A 13395-nucleotide genomic window follows, 5' to 3' on the forward strand; every position below is an offset into this window, starting at 1 on the left:
ACCACTTCCTTAATGGCACTAGATCTGATCTGGAGTTCAGAATGAAAGCGATCAATACACTCAAGCATCGCTCTCTTATTTGCTTCTTGCAGAGTGAGTCCAACATCTCTTGCTTGCTCCCCTGCCATCCTCTTCCTGATCTTGGCTCTTCTCTCTATTGCAATTCCATACTCATCTGATTTTATAAGTGCCTGTTGAATTGTATGCTCCACTAGCTTACTGCGCTGCTCGTATAGAAAAAGTCTTAGTGCTTCTAGTTTTGCCACCACCTTGTCAAGAGTTAAGCCTTTGGTCTGCAAGTATTGTTGTGCAAGATTAACTTCCTGCAGTACATCACACCAGAAGTACAGATAGCACAAAAAAGTGAAATCACAGACAGCAGGTAGAAGACCTTGTGCAACACAAAGAACTTCAATTGCTGCTACAAACTGGTCAAACCTTTCCTTAACTGGTGTCACTGCAGCATGATGAGCACTCCAGCGTGTTGTTGATAGCCTTTTTACTGACACCCCAGTATGGCTAATTAACCCCCCTGGCGGTAACCCCATCTCAGAGACGGGGTGGAAAGCCACACCAAATAACGGTAACCCCGTGTGTAGCACGGGGTAGCCATGTGGCTCACCTCTCTCTGGCCAGCAGTGATCGGCGCTCCCCCCGCTGGCTCAATCTCCCGCAGGAGACATCAGCTGCAGCTCTGGCAGCTTCCCGTCCGTCCTCTCCCCGTCCTCTCCCCGTTTTCTGGCCCCCATCTGCACGGGGTAGCAATGTGGCTCACCTCCCTCTGGCCGGCAGTGATCGGCGCTCCCCCCCGCTGACTCTGCTGCTATGGCTGCTTCCCGGCTGCTTCCCGTCCTCTCCCCGTCTTCTCCCCATCTTCTGGCCGGTCTCCCCCGCTCTGATTGCCGCTCCTCCCTCCGATCATGTGCCCCTGCCCTCCCGCGCGTTGACGTCATCGGCGTGATGACGTCATCAGTGCCTGATCGGCACTTGTAACAAAAAAAAAATCAATAAAGAAAAAAAGTGAATATGAAAAATAAATGTAAATAAAATAAAATAAAGTAACCCCCCCCCCCCCACACACACACACATATATATATATATATAAAATAAAGTAACACACACACACACACACACACAAATAAAGCTACATGCTTTCAATACAAAAAAAAAATGAACACACACACAAAAAAAAACCAATGTACACATAAATAAAGTTACATACAAGCTACACTTGTTACAAACTTACCACAGAGAGATTTCAGAGATCTGCGTCCATGGCGTCCAAGCGTGCGTCCAGCGCAAAAGCTGTTCTTCAGCTGCAGGAAAGTGACAGCGAACTTGACGCACTTGATGCAAGCGATAGCGAATCCTGGCAAAGTTCGTCATCTGATGCTGAAAGCGACAGCGGTGAGGATTCGTCGCTTGATGTCCGAGATGTGCGCACCTGGTGCGCAATTGATTGCAGTACGCCTCAAGCTCCGCCGCCGAGATTCGCATTCACTGGTTCATCAGGTTTGAAGGTGGAGGTGGAAGGCAGCGACCCCTTGACGTACCTGAAATTGTTTCTGACAGCTGACGTCATCGACAAAATTGTTTCTGAGACAAACAGGTACGCAGAGCAGCAAATGGCGACTTCACATCTGAGGTGTTCCAAAGTCAGAGCATGGGAACCGGTGACCTCAGATGTCATTTGGCAGTTCCTGGGCCTAATCATCTTACAAGGAGTTGTGGGGAAACCAATGCAGAAAATGTATTGGTCCACCAATCATTTACTGGCTACTCCTTTCTTTGGATCCGTCATGTCGGAATATAAATTTTCTTTGATCATGAAGTTCCTACATTTTACAAATAACGAGGAATATGACGAAAACACACATCCGGCACCGAAACTTCGTAAAATTTGGGATGTAAGCCAACTTATAATGAGGAACTTCAAGCAGACCTATGTGCCTGAGAGAGACATCAGCATCGATGAAAGCCTCATGGCATATAAAGGACGGCTCAGCTGGATACCATATATTGCGTCTAAAAGGGCACGATTTGGGATAAAATCTTATCGCCTGTGTGAATCCAGCTCTGGATATATATGGAATGCCGTTATCTACACAGGAAAGGGGACAACATTTAGCGAGACTTTCCGCAGCTATGGTCTGGCCACGTCCTCTGTCCTGACACTTCTCGAGCCACTTCTAAATCAGGGCTACTGTGTCACAACCGATAACTTTTATACCTCTCCAGAGCTAATTGAGGTCCTTTTGCATAACCGAACTGATTGCTATGGCACAGTTAGGCCTAACAGGCGTGACATGTCAACGTCATTTGGCGCCAAAAAGCTTAAGCCTGGAGACATTGTGGCCTGGCAAAAAGGCAAAATTCTGGCGCTGAGATGGCGGGACAAAAAAGACGTGTGTCTGATGAGCACTGTGCACAATACCGCCACAGTGACAGTCCACACAAGAGGTGGGAAAGAGGTCGTCAAACCACAGCTTGTGTTGGATTACAACAACACTATGGGAGGCGTGGACAAATCTGACCAGGAGACCACCTTCTATCCAGCAATGCGGAAACAACAAAAAAAATATTATAAGAAAATTTTTCGGCATCTTCTGGAGCAGTGTCTTTGGAACTCCTATGTGCTCTTCAAAAAATATAGCGACCAGCCCGGGATTCATGCTGACTTTATTTGGAAAGTTGTGGAGTCCATATTTGTTACACACCAAAGTTCACCCACAGCGGCGAGGAGACCTGGACGTCATGGTGCTGGAGTGGTAAATCCAGAACGCCTGATTGCACGCCACTTTGTGGAATACGTCCCGCCGACAGAAAAAAAGGCAACACCAAGTCGGATGTGCGTTGTTTGCTGCTCAAAGAAGGACAGCAGTGGCAAAAAAAAAAAGAAAAACCAGGTTCCACTGTCCTGACTGTGACGTGGGTCTTTGTGCAGTCCCATGTTTCAAAATTTACCATACCCGGGAGCTTTATTAGTTTTTTTTTTCTGATTAGCATTACATTCATTACATTGTATTATTTTATTTGTATTATTTTTTCATGCAAAAAAGTATGAATTTATTTGCATTACTCTTTCATGCTAAATTATCTGTGGGGATGTGCAGATGTATTATATCCGGGAGCTTTATTAGCTTTTTTTCTGATTTGCATTATTTTTTCATGCAAAAAAGTACGAGTTTATTTTTATTACCCTTTCATGGTAAATTAACTGCAGTACTGTGTTTATGATCTTGTTATTTATTATGTCTGATTTTTATGTTGTGCATTTTTTGAAATGTAAGGGAGTTTATAAATCCTTGCATTGAAAAAAAAAGTAGTTGCGTCTGTCTATTTATTTATTTATTTATATAAATTCTTAGCACTAGTTAAAATTAGATATGAGTAGGTTATTGCTATTTGCTAACAATTACAGGTCAAAAGAAAACTACACATTTCCATCACAAAAATTGTACGGCATTTAGGAAGTAATTCCAGCAGTAATCATACCGCCAAGGAGGTTAATACATCCCATCTATGTGTAGAAGCAGAGAAGAAAGAAAACATGGTCTCAAGAGTTCCAAAAAATGTTACACACGATGAGTTTTCAGCAAAAGAGTGCTGTCCACACAAGTTAAAGGGAACCTTAACTGGTGGGGAAAAAAATTCACTGACCTGGGGGCTTTCCCGAGCCTCCTGCAGCCGTCCTGTGCCCGCACCGGTCCTTCTGTGCCCTCCGGTCTCCCTCCACGGCTAAGTTTCGTTTTTGGACGACTGCCAGTCGTCCTCGGGCAAAGCGTCCTCTTCTTCCGCATTCCCCGTCGTAAAGAGCCGTAAAGCGCGTCCGCATGACGCGTCTTGTGTATTTTCCCCCACCAGTTAAGGTTCCCTTTAAGTGAATGGTCCACACATCCATTAAAAATGGCTTTTTTGTTCTTTCCCTTAAGAATGGCTTGAACACCTCCATAGAGTCCAGCCATAGTGGCTGCATTATCATAACCTTGAGCAAGGCACATCATTATGTCCAGTCCATCACTTTCCAGTTTTTTAAGGATTTCAGAACTAAGGTCAGCAGCTTTTTTTCCCCTTTAAAGGGAAAAATCCAATAAATACTTATTTTACTTCAACTTTTCTATTGTTAATTAATACATATCTAATCACTTCAGACATTTGGTCAGTATGTGATATATCAGGTGTGCTGTCGAACATCATGCCAAAGTACTTTGCAGACTTTATTTGCATGACAAGCTTCTCCTTCACATGATTTGCCAAGGCACTTATAAACTCATTCTGAGTTTGTGGTGACAGATAAGAGACTGATGCTTTCAATTTACATGTGGTGTTCTTTAATCTCATAAGATGCTCTTTCAGCACTGCATCATATTTTGAAAGCATTTCAACCATCTCAAGAAAGTTCCCCTTATTCAAAGAAGACTCATCTTCCTTGTGACCACGGAATGCAAGATTCTGCCTGGCAAGGAACAATGTAATGTCAAGCAATCTGTGCAATATGTCCCTCCACTTTTTCTTCTGTATGTCCATCGAAGCAATATTTTCATAATCAATCGTTTTATGCAGCCTCAGTCCTGCTGCCAATGTTTTCCACCTCTCAAGGCAATGTAGGTGCTCTTCAGAAATCTCATGGTTATGTACTTTTGGACTTAGTTTCCACCATGTCTGGAAACCAGTTACAAATTTGGATGTTGTAGCTGTAGCAGAAACAGCGAACAGTCGGCAACAAAAACAGTATAAATTCTTGGTGACTTGTGAATAAACCATTCATGTTCGCAAAATGTTGTCACCATTTGGCATCACTTTATAAAACCATTCTTTTGAAAGATGGCGCACCTCTCCTTTTGCTCTCGTATCTTGCCTTGTCACAACAACAAATGGTCCATCTTTGTTCTGAAAAGAAGCACTTCCTCTTTTGACAATTTCAACTCGAAAATGATCCAAAACTGGTATCTCCCAGAATGAAACATCTTGTAAAATGTTAAAGGGACTCCGAGCAGTGCAGAAACTATGGAAAGATGCACATCATTTTAAAGCTCTCTTTCTCCTCTTTCCAATGATATATAAACCGCCACCCTACGCCTTTTAGTTTTCGCTATTTTCGCGATTGAAATTGCCGCGGCCGCGATTTCGATCGCAAAAATAGAGAAAACTAAAAGGTGTAGGGTAACGATTTAGGTGTCGTCAGAAAGAGGAGAAAGAGAGCTTTAAAATGATATCCATCAAGCCATAGTTATATTGTATTACACAGGGCGACTTGGGGAATGTGTCGTCCTGTGTAATACAATATAACTATGGCTTGATGGATATAATTTTAAAGCTCTCTTTCTCCTCTTTCTGACGACACCTAAATCGTTGCCCTACACCTTTTAGTTTTCTCTATTTTCGCGATCGAAATCGCGGTCACGGCAATTTCAATCGCGAAAATAGCGAAAACTAAAAGACGTAGGGTGGTGGTTTATATATCATTGGAAAGAGGAGAAAGAGAGATTTAAAATAATATGCATCTTTCCATAGTTTCTGCACTGCTCGGAGTCCCTTTAAATTCTTTATCAATATTGTCACTCATCTTGTGCTTAGTATGATAGCTGGAGTCAATTTTAGTGCTCTCCGCTGCCACATCCGCTCCTTGCTCTTCTGCTTCAGCATCACCAGCATCACCTTCTGCTTCATTCTCTCCTTGCTGTTCTGCTTCAGCATCACCTTCTGCTTCATTCTCTCCTTGCTGTTCTGCTTCAGCATCACCTTCTGCTTCATTCTCTCCTTGCTGTTTTGCTTCAGCATCACTTTCTGCTTAATTCTCTTCTTCCTCTTCTTCTTCAGCATCACCTTCTGCTTCATTCTCTCCTTGCTGTTCTGCTTCCAGCATCACCCTCTGCTTCATTCTCTCTAGGAAAAAAGGAGCGCTCTATCGTGCATTATCCAAAGGTATGTTTATTTGCAATACAAGTTATCCTCACAAGATGTAAATGGTCAAATCGCTCATCAGCGGTACAGTCCACCGCTACACTCTCGGGCAGATAGGCATCAACGTGCTGTGGCTGGCAGCGCGTTCTCCGGTGTTCGGGGAAGCCGTCTCGCTGTGGGATTATGCGTTTCGGCGCTCTGCACTTTCGTCAGGCGCAGGCGCAGAGCACCGAAACGCGTAATGACGCCATACGCACGCTAAACCCACAGCCACGCCCACTCCCACAGCGAGACGGCTTCCCCGAACATCGGAGAATGCGCTGCCGGCCACAGCGTGTTGATGCCTATCTCCCCGAGAGTGTAGCGGTGGACTGTACCGCTGATGAGCGATTTGACCATTTACATCTTGTGAGTATAACTTTTATTGCGAATAAACATACCCTTGGATAATGCACGATAGAGCGCTCCTTTTTTCCTAGAATAATTCACCCCTGTCCAACACATGTGGAGCGGCTCAGTGCATAAAGACCAAGGTGCAAAAGAATCTTTTGGAGAGTCTGATTTCTTCAGGACAGGAGCGCAAGGTTTTCGATTTTCTTTGCTTCATTCTCTCCTTGCTGTTCTGCTTCAGCATCACCTTCTGCTTCATTCTCTCCTTGCTGTTCTGCTTCAGCATCACCTTCTGATTCATTCTCTCCTTGCTGTTCTGCTTCAGCATCACCTTCTGCTTCATTCTCTCCTTGCTGTTCTCAGGGCCGGATTTCTACTTTTTACCGCCCAAGGCCCACTGTAACCAGCCGCCCCCTGACCAATCTAACGGCATCTCAACCAACCACCCCCCCCCCCCCCCTCACACACACACACCAATTAAACACACTTCTCCACCCTAGCATATAATCTTAAAGTGAACCTGAAGCAAATTATCTTAGTAGAAACCCTGGGGCCCACTGTTCCAGTGCTGGGACCCTCTGAGCATAATCAGACCCCACCACTGCTTCTCGGGACCCTCTTCTTCCTTGAGGCTGTGCTTCCCTCTATGTACAAGACCAAATGTACTGGGCATGCTTGAGTATGGTCTGCACATGCCCAGTAACACAAAGCTACTTCCCTTTGGCTTTTTCCGCTTTGCACAAGCGGTTTCTGTGCTACTGGGCATGTGTGGACTGTACTTGTACATGCCCAGTACGCTTGTGCTTGTATAAAGACGAGAGTGCAGCCACAAACGAGGAAAGTTTTGGACAGCAGTATTGGTATCCAGATGACTGCCTCCACTCAGTTTAGGTAGCCAGATGACCAACCTCTCCCACCCCTGCATTAGGGGGACAGGAGCACCAAATCTGGGGGCCACAGTATGGGTAAGGGACCACTTGAGAAAGGTGCATGAATGGTACCGTGCATGCGCAGTCGGAGTGCCTGGAGTCCCAGTCACCAAACTTAGGGCTGCGAGTGGGAGAATGGAGGGGGATCAGAGATTGCTGTGTGACCTCACAGACTATGGGGGGGGGGGGGGGGAGGGGCTGGAAGAAGCCCCAGGTAAGTAAAAGTGCATAGTTTTAAGCACAGCTTAGGTGTACTTTAAAGAACAAAATTTTTTTTCCAGACAATCAGAATTAGGCAGAAACAAGACAGGAAATACACATACCTGGTGCTTCTTTCAGCAGGAGGGAAAGGGGAAGGAACACTGCTCCTGGCCCCTCAGTTCCTTTACATTCCTCTCCATCTTCTGTAGCCACATTTAAAAAGTTGCAACTGGCCCCCAGTCACAGCTGTGGTACATGCAATCTCCTCCATTATGCTTCCATGTGACAAGGCAAGAGAGCCATGGCTGTCTGCACATGCATAGTTCGGAAATAATCCAAATCGCACATGCACAGAACTTTACTGGCTGGCTACTGCGCACACAGTCACTGGAAAGCATGACTGAGGAGGTGCTGTGTACATAGTACATGTATGTGCCACAGCTGTGACTGTGCCCTGTGGCAGCTATTTTAGAGGGGTGACAGCTATATGACAGAGAGGAGTCCTAAGGAGCTGAGGGCAAGAACTCTATGGGGGTGAGGGGAAGGAAGAAGCTAGGAATGTGTAAATCCTGTTTGTGGAGTTTTGTTTTTTTAGGCTTTAGGTCTCATCAACTTTCACTGTCCTGGGTCCCCTCCTCCACTGAATCATGAAGTTCCCTCTCACGCTTACAGCTGAATGTGAGACCAGGACTCAGAGCAGCTGTACATTTTCTGCAGGTTTAGCCATGTGGAAACGAGGGAGAGGAGTGGAGCCTCCTGTCACTTTCATGTCCGCTGGAACGGAGAGCTTCTCTTGCATGCTTGAAATTGCCGGGCACACAAGCAAGGGGGAGGAAGCGGGGGCGGGGCAGCCTTACCATTTTACTTCTAATCTAAGAGAATGACAGCAGGCAGGGCTTCAGCGATACAGCCGCTTCTCCTGCTGTCACACACTCAAGTATAAACTGCCCGCTCTGTCCCTGTCTATAGCCGCTGCTACTGCACACACACAGACATGCTACTGTGTGCAGAGCAAAGCGGGGAGGCTGTGTACATGTGCGGGGAGTGGCATAATGGCAATACATCATTGTGTGGAGAATGGAGTCGGCAACTGCAGCGACTCCGTTTGGAAGGTTGACTGCTTGTTTTTCAACCCGCCCCTTCCTTGGCTCCGCCCTAGGCACGTGCCTATGCCAGCCTTCCCACAAATCCGGCCCTGGCTGTTCTGCTTCAGCATCACCTTCTGCTTCATTCTCTCCTTGCTGTTCTGCTTCAGCATCACCTTCTGCTTCATTCTCTCCTTGCTGTTCTGCTTCAGCATCACCTTCTGCTTCATTCTCTCCTCGCTGTTCTGCTTCAGCATCACCTTCTGCTTCATTCTCTCCTCGCTGTTCTGCTTCAGCATCACCTTCTGCTTCATTCTCTCCTCACTGTTCTGCTTCAGCTCGACCTTCTACTTCATTCTCTCCTTCCTCTTCTTCTTCAGCATAATCTTCTGCTTCATTAACTCCTTGCTTTTCTGCTTCGTTGTCTGGCTTATCCACTCTCTGCTCTTCTGAATGCATGCTTACATCAGTTTTATCAACTGGCAATTGATGCCCAGCATCTTTAGAAGAACCCTGGCCATCATCGGCTCTTTTAATATATTGAAGAATGGATCCAGAAAGTGTTTCTAGTGATTTAAGTTTTGCCTTCTTTGCTTTTCTTTGCTGGTAACCACTAGACCTCTTATTCTTATTTATGCTCTCCATGTTGCTCTATGAAATATTCCTACAAAGTAAAAAATAATATTTTTGTATTTTGTCCTACCTAACTTTTAAGTGCTACTAAAGATTAAAATGAAAATAAAAAAAGAATTACTGCACTGCATGTTTTACCTCCCTCTGCCATTATTTTCTGCAATGCAGTATAAATGCACATGCCCATATTCCTTGACATAGGGTCAGAGCAGGGCAGAGGCATAGTCATGTGACTGCAGCTATACTCATAGGATGTCACGGTTATGTTATGAGCTGCATGCATGGGACTGGCTGTATTGGTAGTAGTGAAAGTAGCAAATCCAGCTACTGCCACACACAGGCAAAGTAAGAAGAGTTTTTTTAATATACGATATGATAAAATATCCAGAAATAGGCAGCAAACATACTGGCTAGTCTTGCTTAAGTAGTCCCCTATTCAGTTCCAGAGAGGTTTAGCTGAATAGATCTTAATATTTGGCACTGTATTCTGTAAATCCCAAATCTGAACACAGAGGGAAATACCAGTGAGGGAAATTCTTTGATGTTTCTGATCTACAGAGCAAAAACAGTGGCCTTTTAAGGCAGCAGGCATGGGAATACTCCCAAATGTCTGATTATCATTGTAAAATTTAAAAATATTTAGTGAAAACATGCACAGAAGTGTGGAAAGGTGACAGTTAGCCAAAACAGGTAGGAAAAGCAGTTATAACAGTTGTAACAATTAGGCAAAGTGACCCTTAGGGCCTGTTTCCACTAGGAGCGGTGCAATGCGGCTACATAGCCGCATTGCACCGCAGGTGTCCTGAAACACATGCACGCCAGTGGAAGAGTTTCCACTGCGTGCATGGTGTGCGGAGCGATCCGATAATCTGCAGCATGCTGCAGATTTTCGCACGGCTGCATCCGCCCGCAGCCATGTCCCATCTCCTCAATACACTTCCGCATCGGAGATGCGGAAGTGATGCGGCCGGCGGCAGAAGTGTTTCGATGCGGCTACGTAGCCACACTCGCATCACTTCGCAAGTGGAAACCCGCCCTAAAGGTAATTAGACAACATTCACCAAACACAAAATGCCAAGTGATGCAACATTAACCTCAGAGTACCAAATGCAGCCTCTATGACCATCAAATAAAAGTGGTAAACGGTACCTCCAACACATCAATGCAACAAACATGTGCAAAGTGGCTAACGGCATCTCTGACACTTGTGGAATGCACATACATTACTCCATATATTTGAAATGCAGCAAATGTTACCTCAGACATAAATGCATCAAAAATGTTAGGCCAATATGTGACTAAGGGTTAGTGCACACCAAGAGCGCTTCTGAGCGCTTTTAAAAACGCTAGTGCTTGGCTAATGTAGTTGAATGGGATGGATCACACCAGAGCGATGTGATTTTCTCCCAAAAGCAATCCCAGGTCCTGCAGCATTTCTGCTGATTTCTGAGGCAATTCAGCCTCAATGTTAAAGAGGATCTGTAACATCAAAATGTCCCCTGGGGGGTACTCACCTCGGGTGGGGGAAGCCTCCTGATCCTAATGAGGCTTCCCACGCCGTCCTCCGTTGCTCAGGGGTCTCGCTGCAGCCCTCCGTGAAAGATGACGTCAATATTTACCTTCCCGGCTCCTGCGCAGGCGCTCTGACAGCTGTCGGCTCCGAAGTAGGCGGAAATACCCGATTGCCGTCGGGTCTGCTCTACTGCGCAGGCGCAAATTTCCGGCGCCTGCGCAGTAGAGCGGACCCGACTGAGATCGGGTATTTCCGTGTAGTTCGGAGCCGAAAGCAGCCACAGCGCCCCCGCTGGAGCCAGCAAAGGTAAATATTGAATTTACAGTCGGGTCTGTCGCCGGCTGTTCGGAGGGCTGCAGCGAGACCCCCGTGGGACAGAGGACGGCGTGGGAAGCCTCATTAGGATCCAGAGGCTTCCCCCACCCGAGGTGAGTACCCCCCAGGGGATGTTTTTGAGGTTACAGAGTCTCTTTAAGTATAGGAAAGTGGAAAATCGTTCTGAAAAGTGCTAGATTAGAGCGATTTTTCAAGCAGTTTTTGTTACAGAAGCTGTTCAGTTACATATCTACTGTAACAAAATATAAAAACGTTACACAAAAATGCTCCAAAAATCGCTAGGCATGATTAGAAAATTGCTAGGCACATGCCTAAAATCGCATACAACTATCACTTCAAAAAGCGTTGAGCGCTTGTGATTACACTAGTGCTTTTCGGTGTACACTGGCCCTACGTGAGGTAATACAGTCTCTATACACCGGTGGCAGTGCAGTACATCAGTGTTTGTGACAAAGGGTCCTTTTACACTATATCAGTTGCTGTAGGTTTTAACTGAGAGGACAACTGATGTGCAGTCCAGTCTCAATGTTTCCCGATGGCCTCTTTCACACTATACCCTGAAAAACTAAAGCTTTTTAACAATGCACTGCTATGGAGAAAAAAATGCATTAAAACTCAACACAAAACATTCAAACGCATTAAATGTAAAAGGGCCCTTAGGATTGGTTCACACATAAATTTGAACATTTCCGGTACAGTACTGTCCTATCAGTTTTGAATCAGTTTTCTATTAGTTTTACCTGACTGGACCAGAAATGCATACCTTGTTTGTATACCTTTTATGTGTGAACACAACCATTGAAACACATACACAACTGAAACAAAACTGACACCAGACCGGAACGCTCGGTTCCCACTTGTGCCGGACCAGCCCCATTAAAGGTGACCGCCAGGTCGTGCCACGCCTGCGCAGTTCTCATAGCCGTGAGTGCGGCTGCGCAGCTCTGAGTCTTGTGGACGTAAAGCGCGTGAGACTGCCGGGAGCCATTACGGGTCTGGAGGAGGACTCAGAGCTGCGCAGCCGCACTTGCAGCTATGAGAACTGTGCAGACACTGCAGGACCTTGCGACCATCTTTAATGGGGCAAATGCAGAAGACCTGAGGGATCGGGTCGGGTCCCGACCTCAGGGTGAAAAAAAGAAAGACACCACGGTGGAATTAAACAGAGGGTGCAGATGGCGTCCTCTGTGGATAAAACATGCGGACAGGTATTTAACTTTTTTTTTTTTACCATTTTCGCCTCGTAAGTCCTTTAAGATGGCCACTCACTGCAATCTGACTGTACAATTTGTATACAATCTTACCAGCATACATGTAGTATAACACCAATAGATACACTGAGACTTGGATATATTTTTCAGTTATATACTACATGAAAGTGGTAAAAATGGTGATAGATTGTACAGTCAGATTGCATGGTGTGTGGCCAACTTGAGGCCTGGAACCCACTACAAATCAAACATCGCTAGCAGTTTCAATGAGCGTTTTGTAAGCGGTTTCATGAGTGTTTTCGGGCAATTTTGGTAGCGATTTTAAAAAGTATAAGCTTTTTGTCAGCGATTGTGTAGCGATTTGCGAGTAGCGTTTTCAGTTCTGATTGGTCCTTTCAATTAATTATAAATTTTTTTACAGTGTGCAGTAATTTAAAAACTCAAGCAAATTGCTCTGTATAGCGATGCATGAGCGATTACGCCAGCGTTTATATACTTTACATTGCAGAAACGCTAACGTTAAAAAATGCTGCATGTCCGGCGTTTGTGATTTTTGTAATCGCAATCACTCCAGTAGAATTTGGCCCTTCCATTAACATTAGCTGAGCACTTAGGGAATTCGCTAATGTTTTGAAATACTCCCTAAATGTTAAAAAAAAAAAAATCGCTCTAGTGGGTTCCAGCCCTGAAGGTCCTTTTACACTATATCAGATGCTGTCAGTTGTAACTGAAAGGACAACTGATTAGCAGTCCAGTGGCCATGTTTCCCCGTCTCCTCTTTTACACTATACACTGAAAAACTGAAGCTTTTTCACAACCCATTATAATGGAAGAAAAAAAAATGCATTAAGAGGTAACGCATAAAGTGTAAAAAGGCCCTGAGGCCTCGTTCACATTGCGCGCTGTTCGCGTGGCTGTTCGCGTTGGTCGCTTTCTGTGCGCTGGGTGTTTTTGCTGAAGCGTTTTTGTTAGCGGTTTTCCTGCGCGGTTTTTAAAATCTGCAGCATGCAATCCATATTTTTTTCCTGCAGTACACCATAACGCTTGGCTACGCAATGGCAAATTCGCATTCAATGGAAATTACTTCACTGTTGCTGTTTCCCGTGCATAAATACTTTACCCGTTGGTGTTCATCGCTGGATCCACGCTCTGTCCACACACACGTGTGATGTCACACGCCCACTTATACGGCT

At 45.3% G+C, this 13395-nt stretch overlaps 1 protein-coding gene and 1 pseudogene across 1 annotated transcript; one reads left to right on the plus strand and one right to left on the minus strand.

Annotated features, from left to right (window-relative positions):
* The first annotated feature begins 1274 nt into the window (after positions 1–1274).
* LOC137543713 (piggyBac transposable element-derived protein 4-like) lies at positions 1275–2921 on the plus strand. The gene has a single exon (XM_068264837.1). It carries the CDS (start codon positions 1275–1277, stop codon positions 2919–2921), a length of 1647 nt encoding a protein of 548 aa, XP_068120938.1.
* A 585-nt stretch (positions 2922–3506) lies between these two features.
* On the minus strand, positions 3507–5838 carry LOC137543715 (zinc finger MYM-type protein 1-like; annotated as a pseudogene).
* Positions 5839–13395: the final 7557 nt, after the last annotated feature.

Source organism: Hyperolius riggenbachi, unplaced genomic scaffold, assembly GCF_040937935.1.
Source record: "Hyperolius riggenbachi isolate aHypRig1 unplaced genomic scaffold, aHypRig1.pri scaffold_177, whole genome shotgun sequence".
Classification (NCBI taxonomy): Eukaryota; Metazoa; Chordata; class Amphibia; order Anura; family Hyperoliidae; genus Hyperolius; species Hyperolius riggenbachi.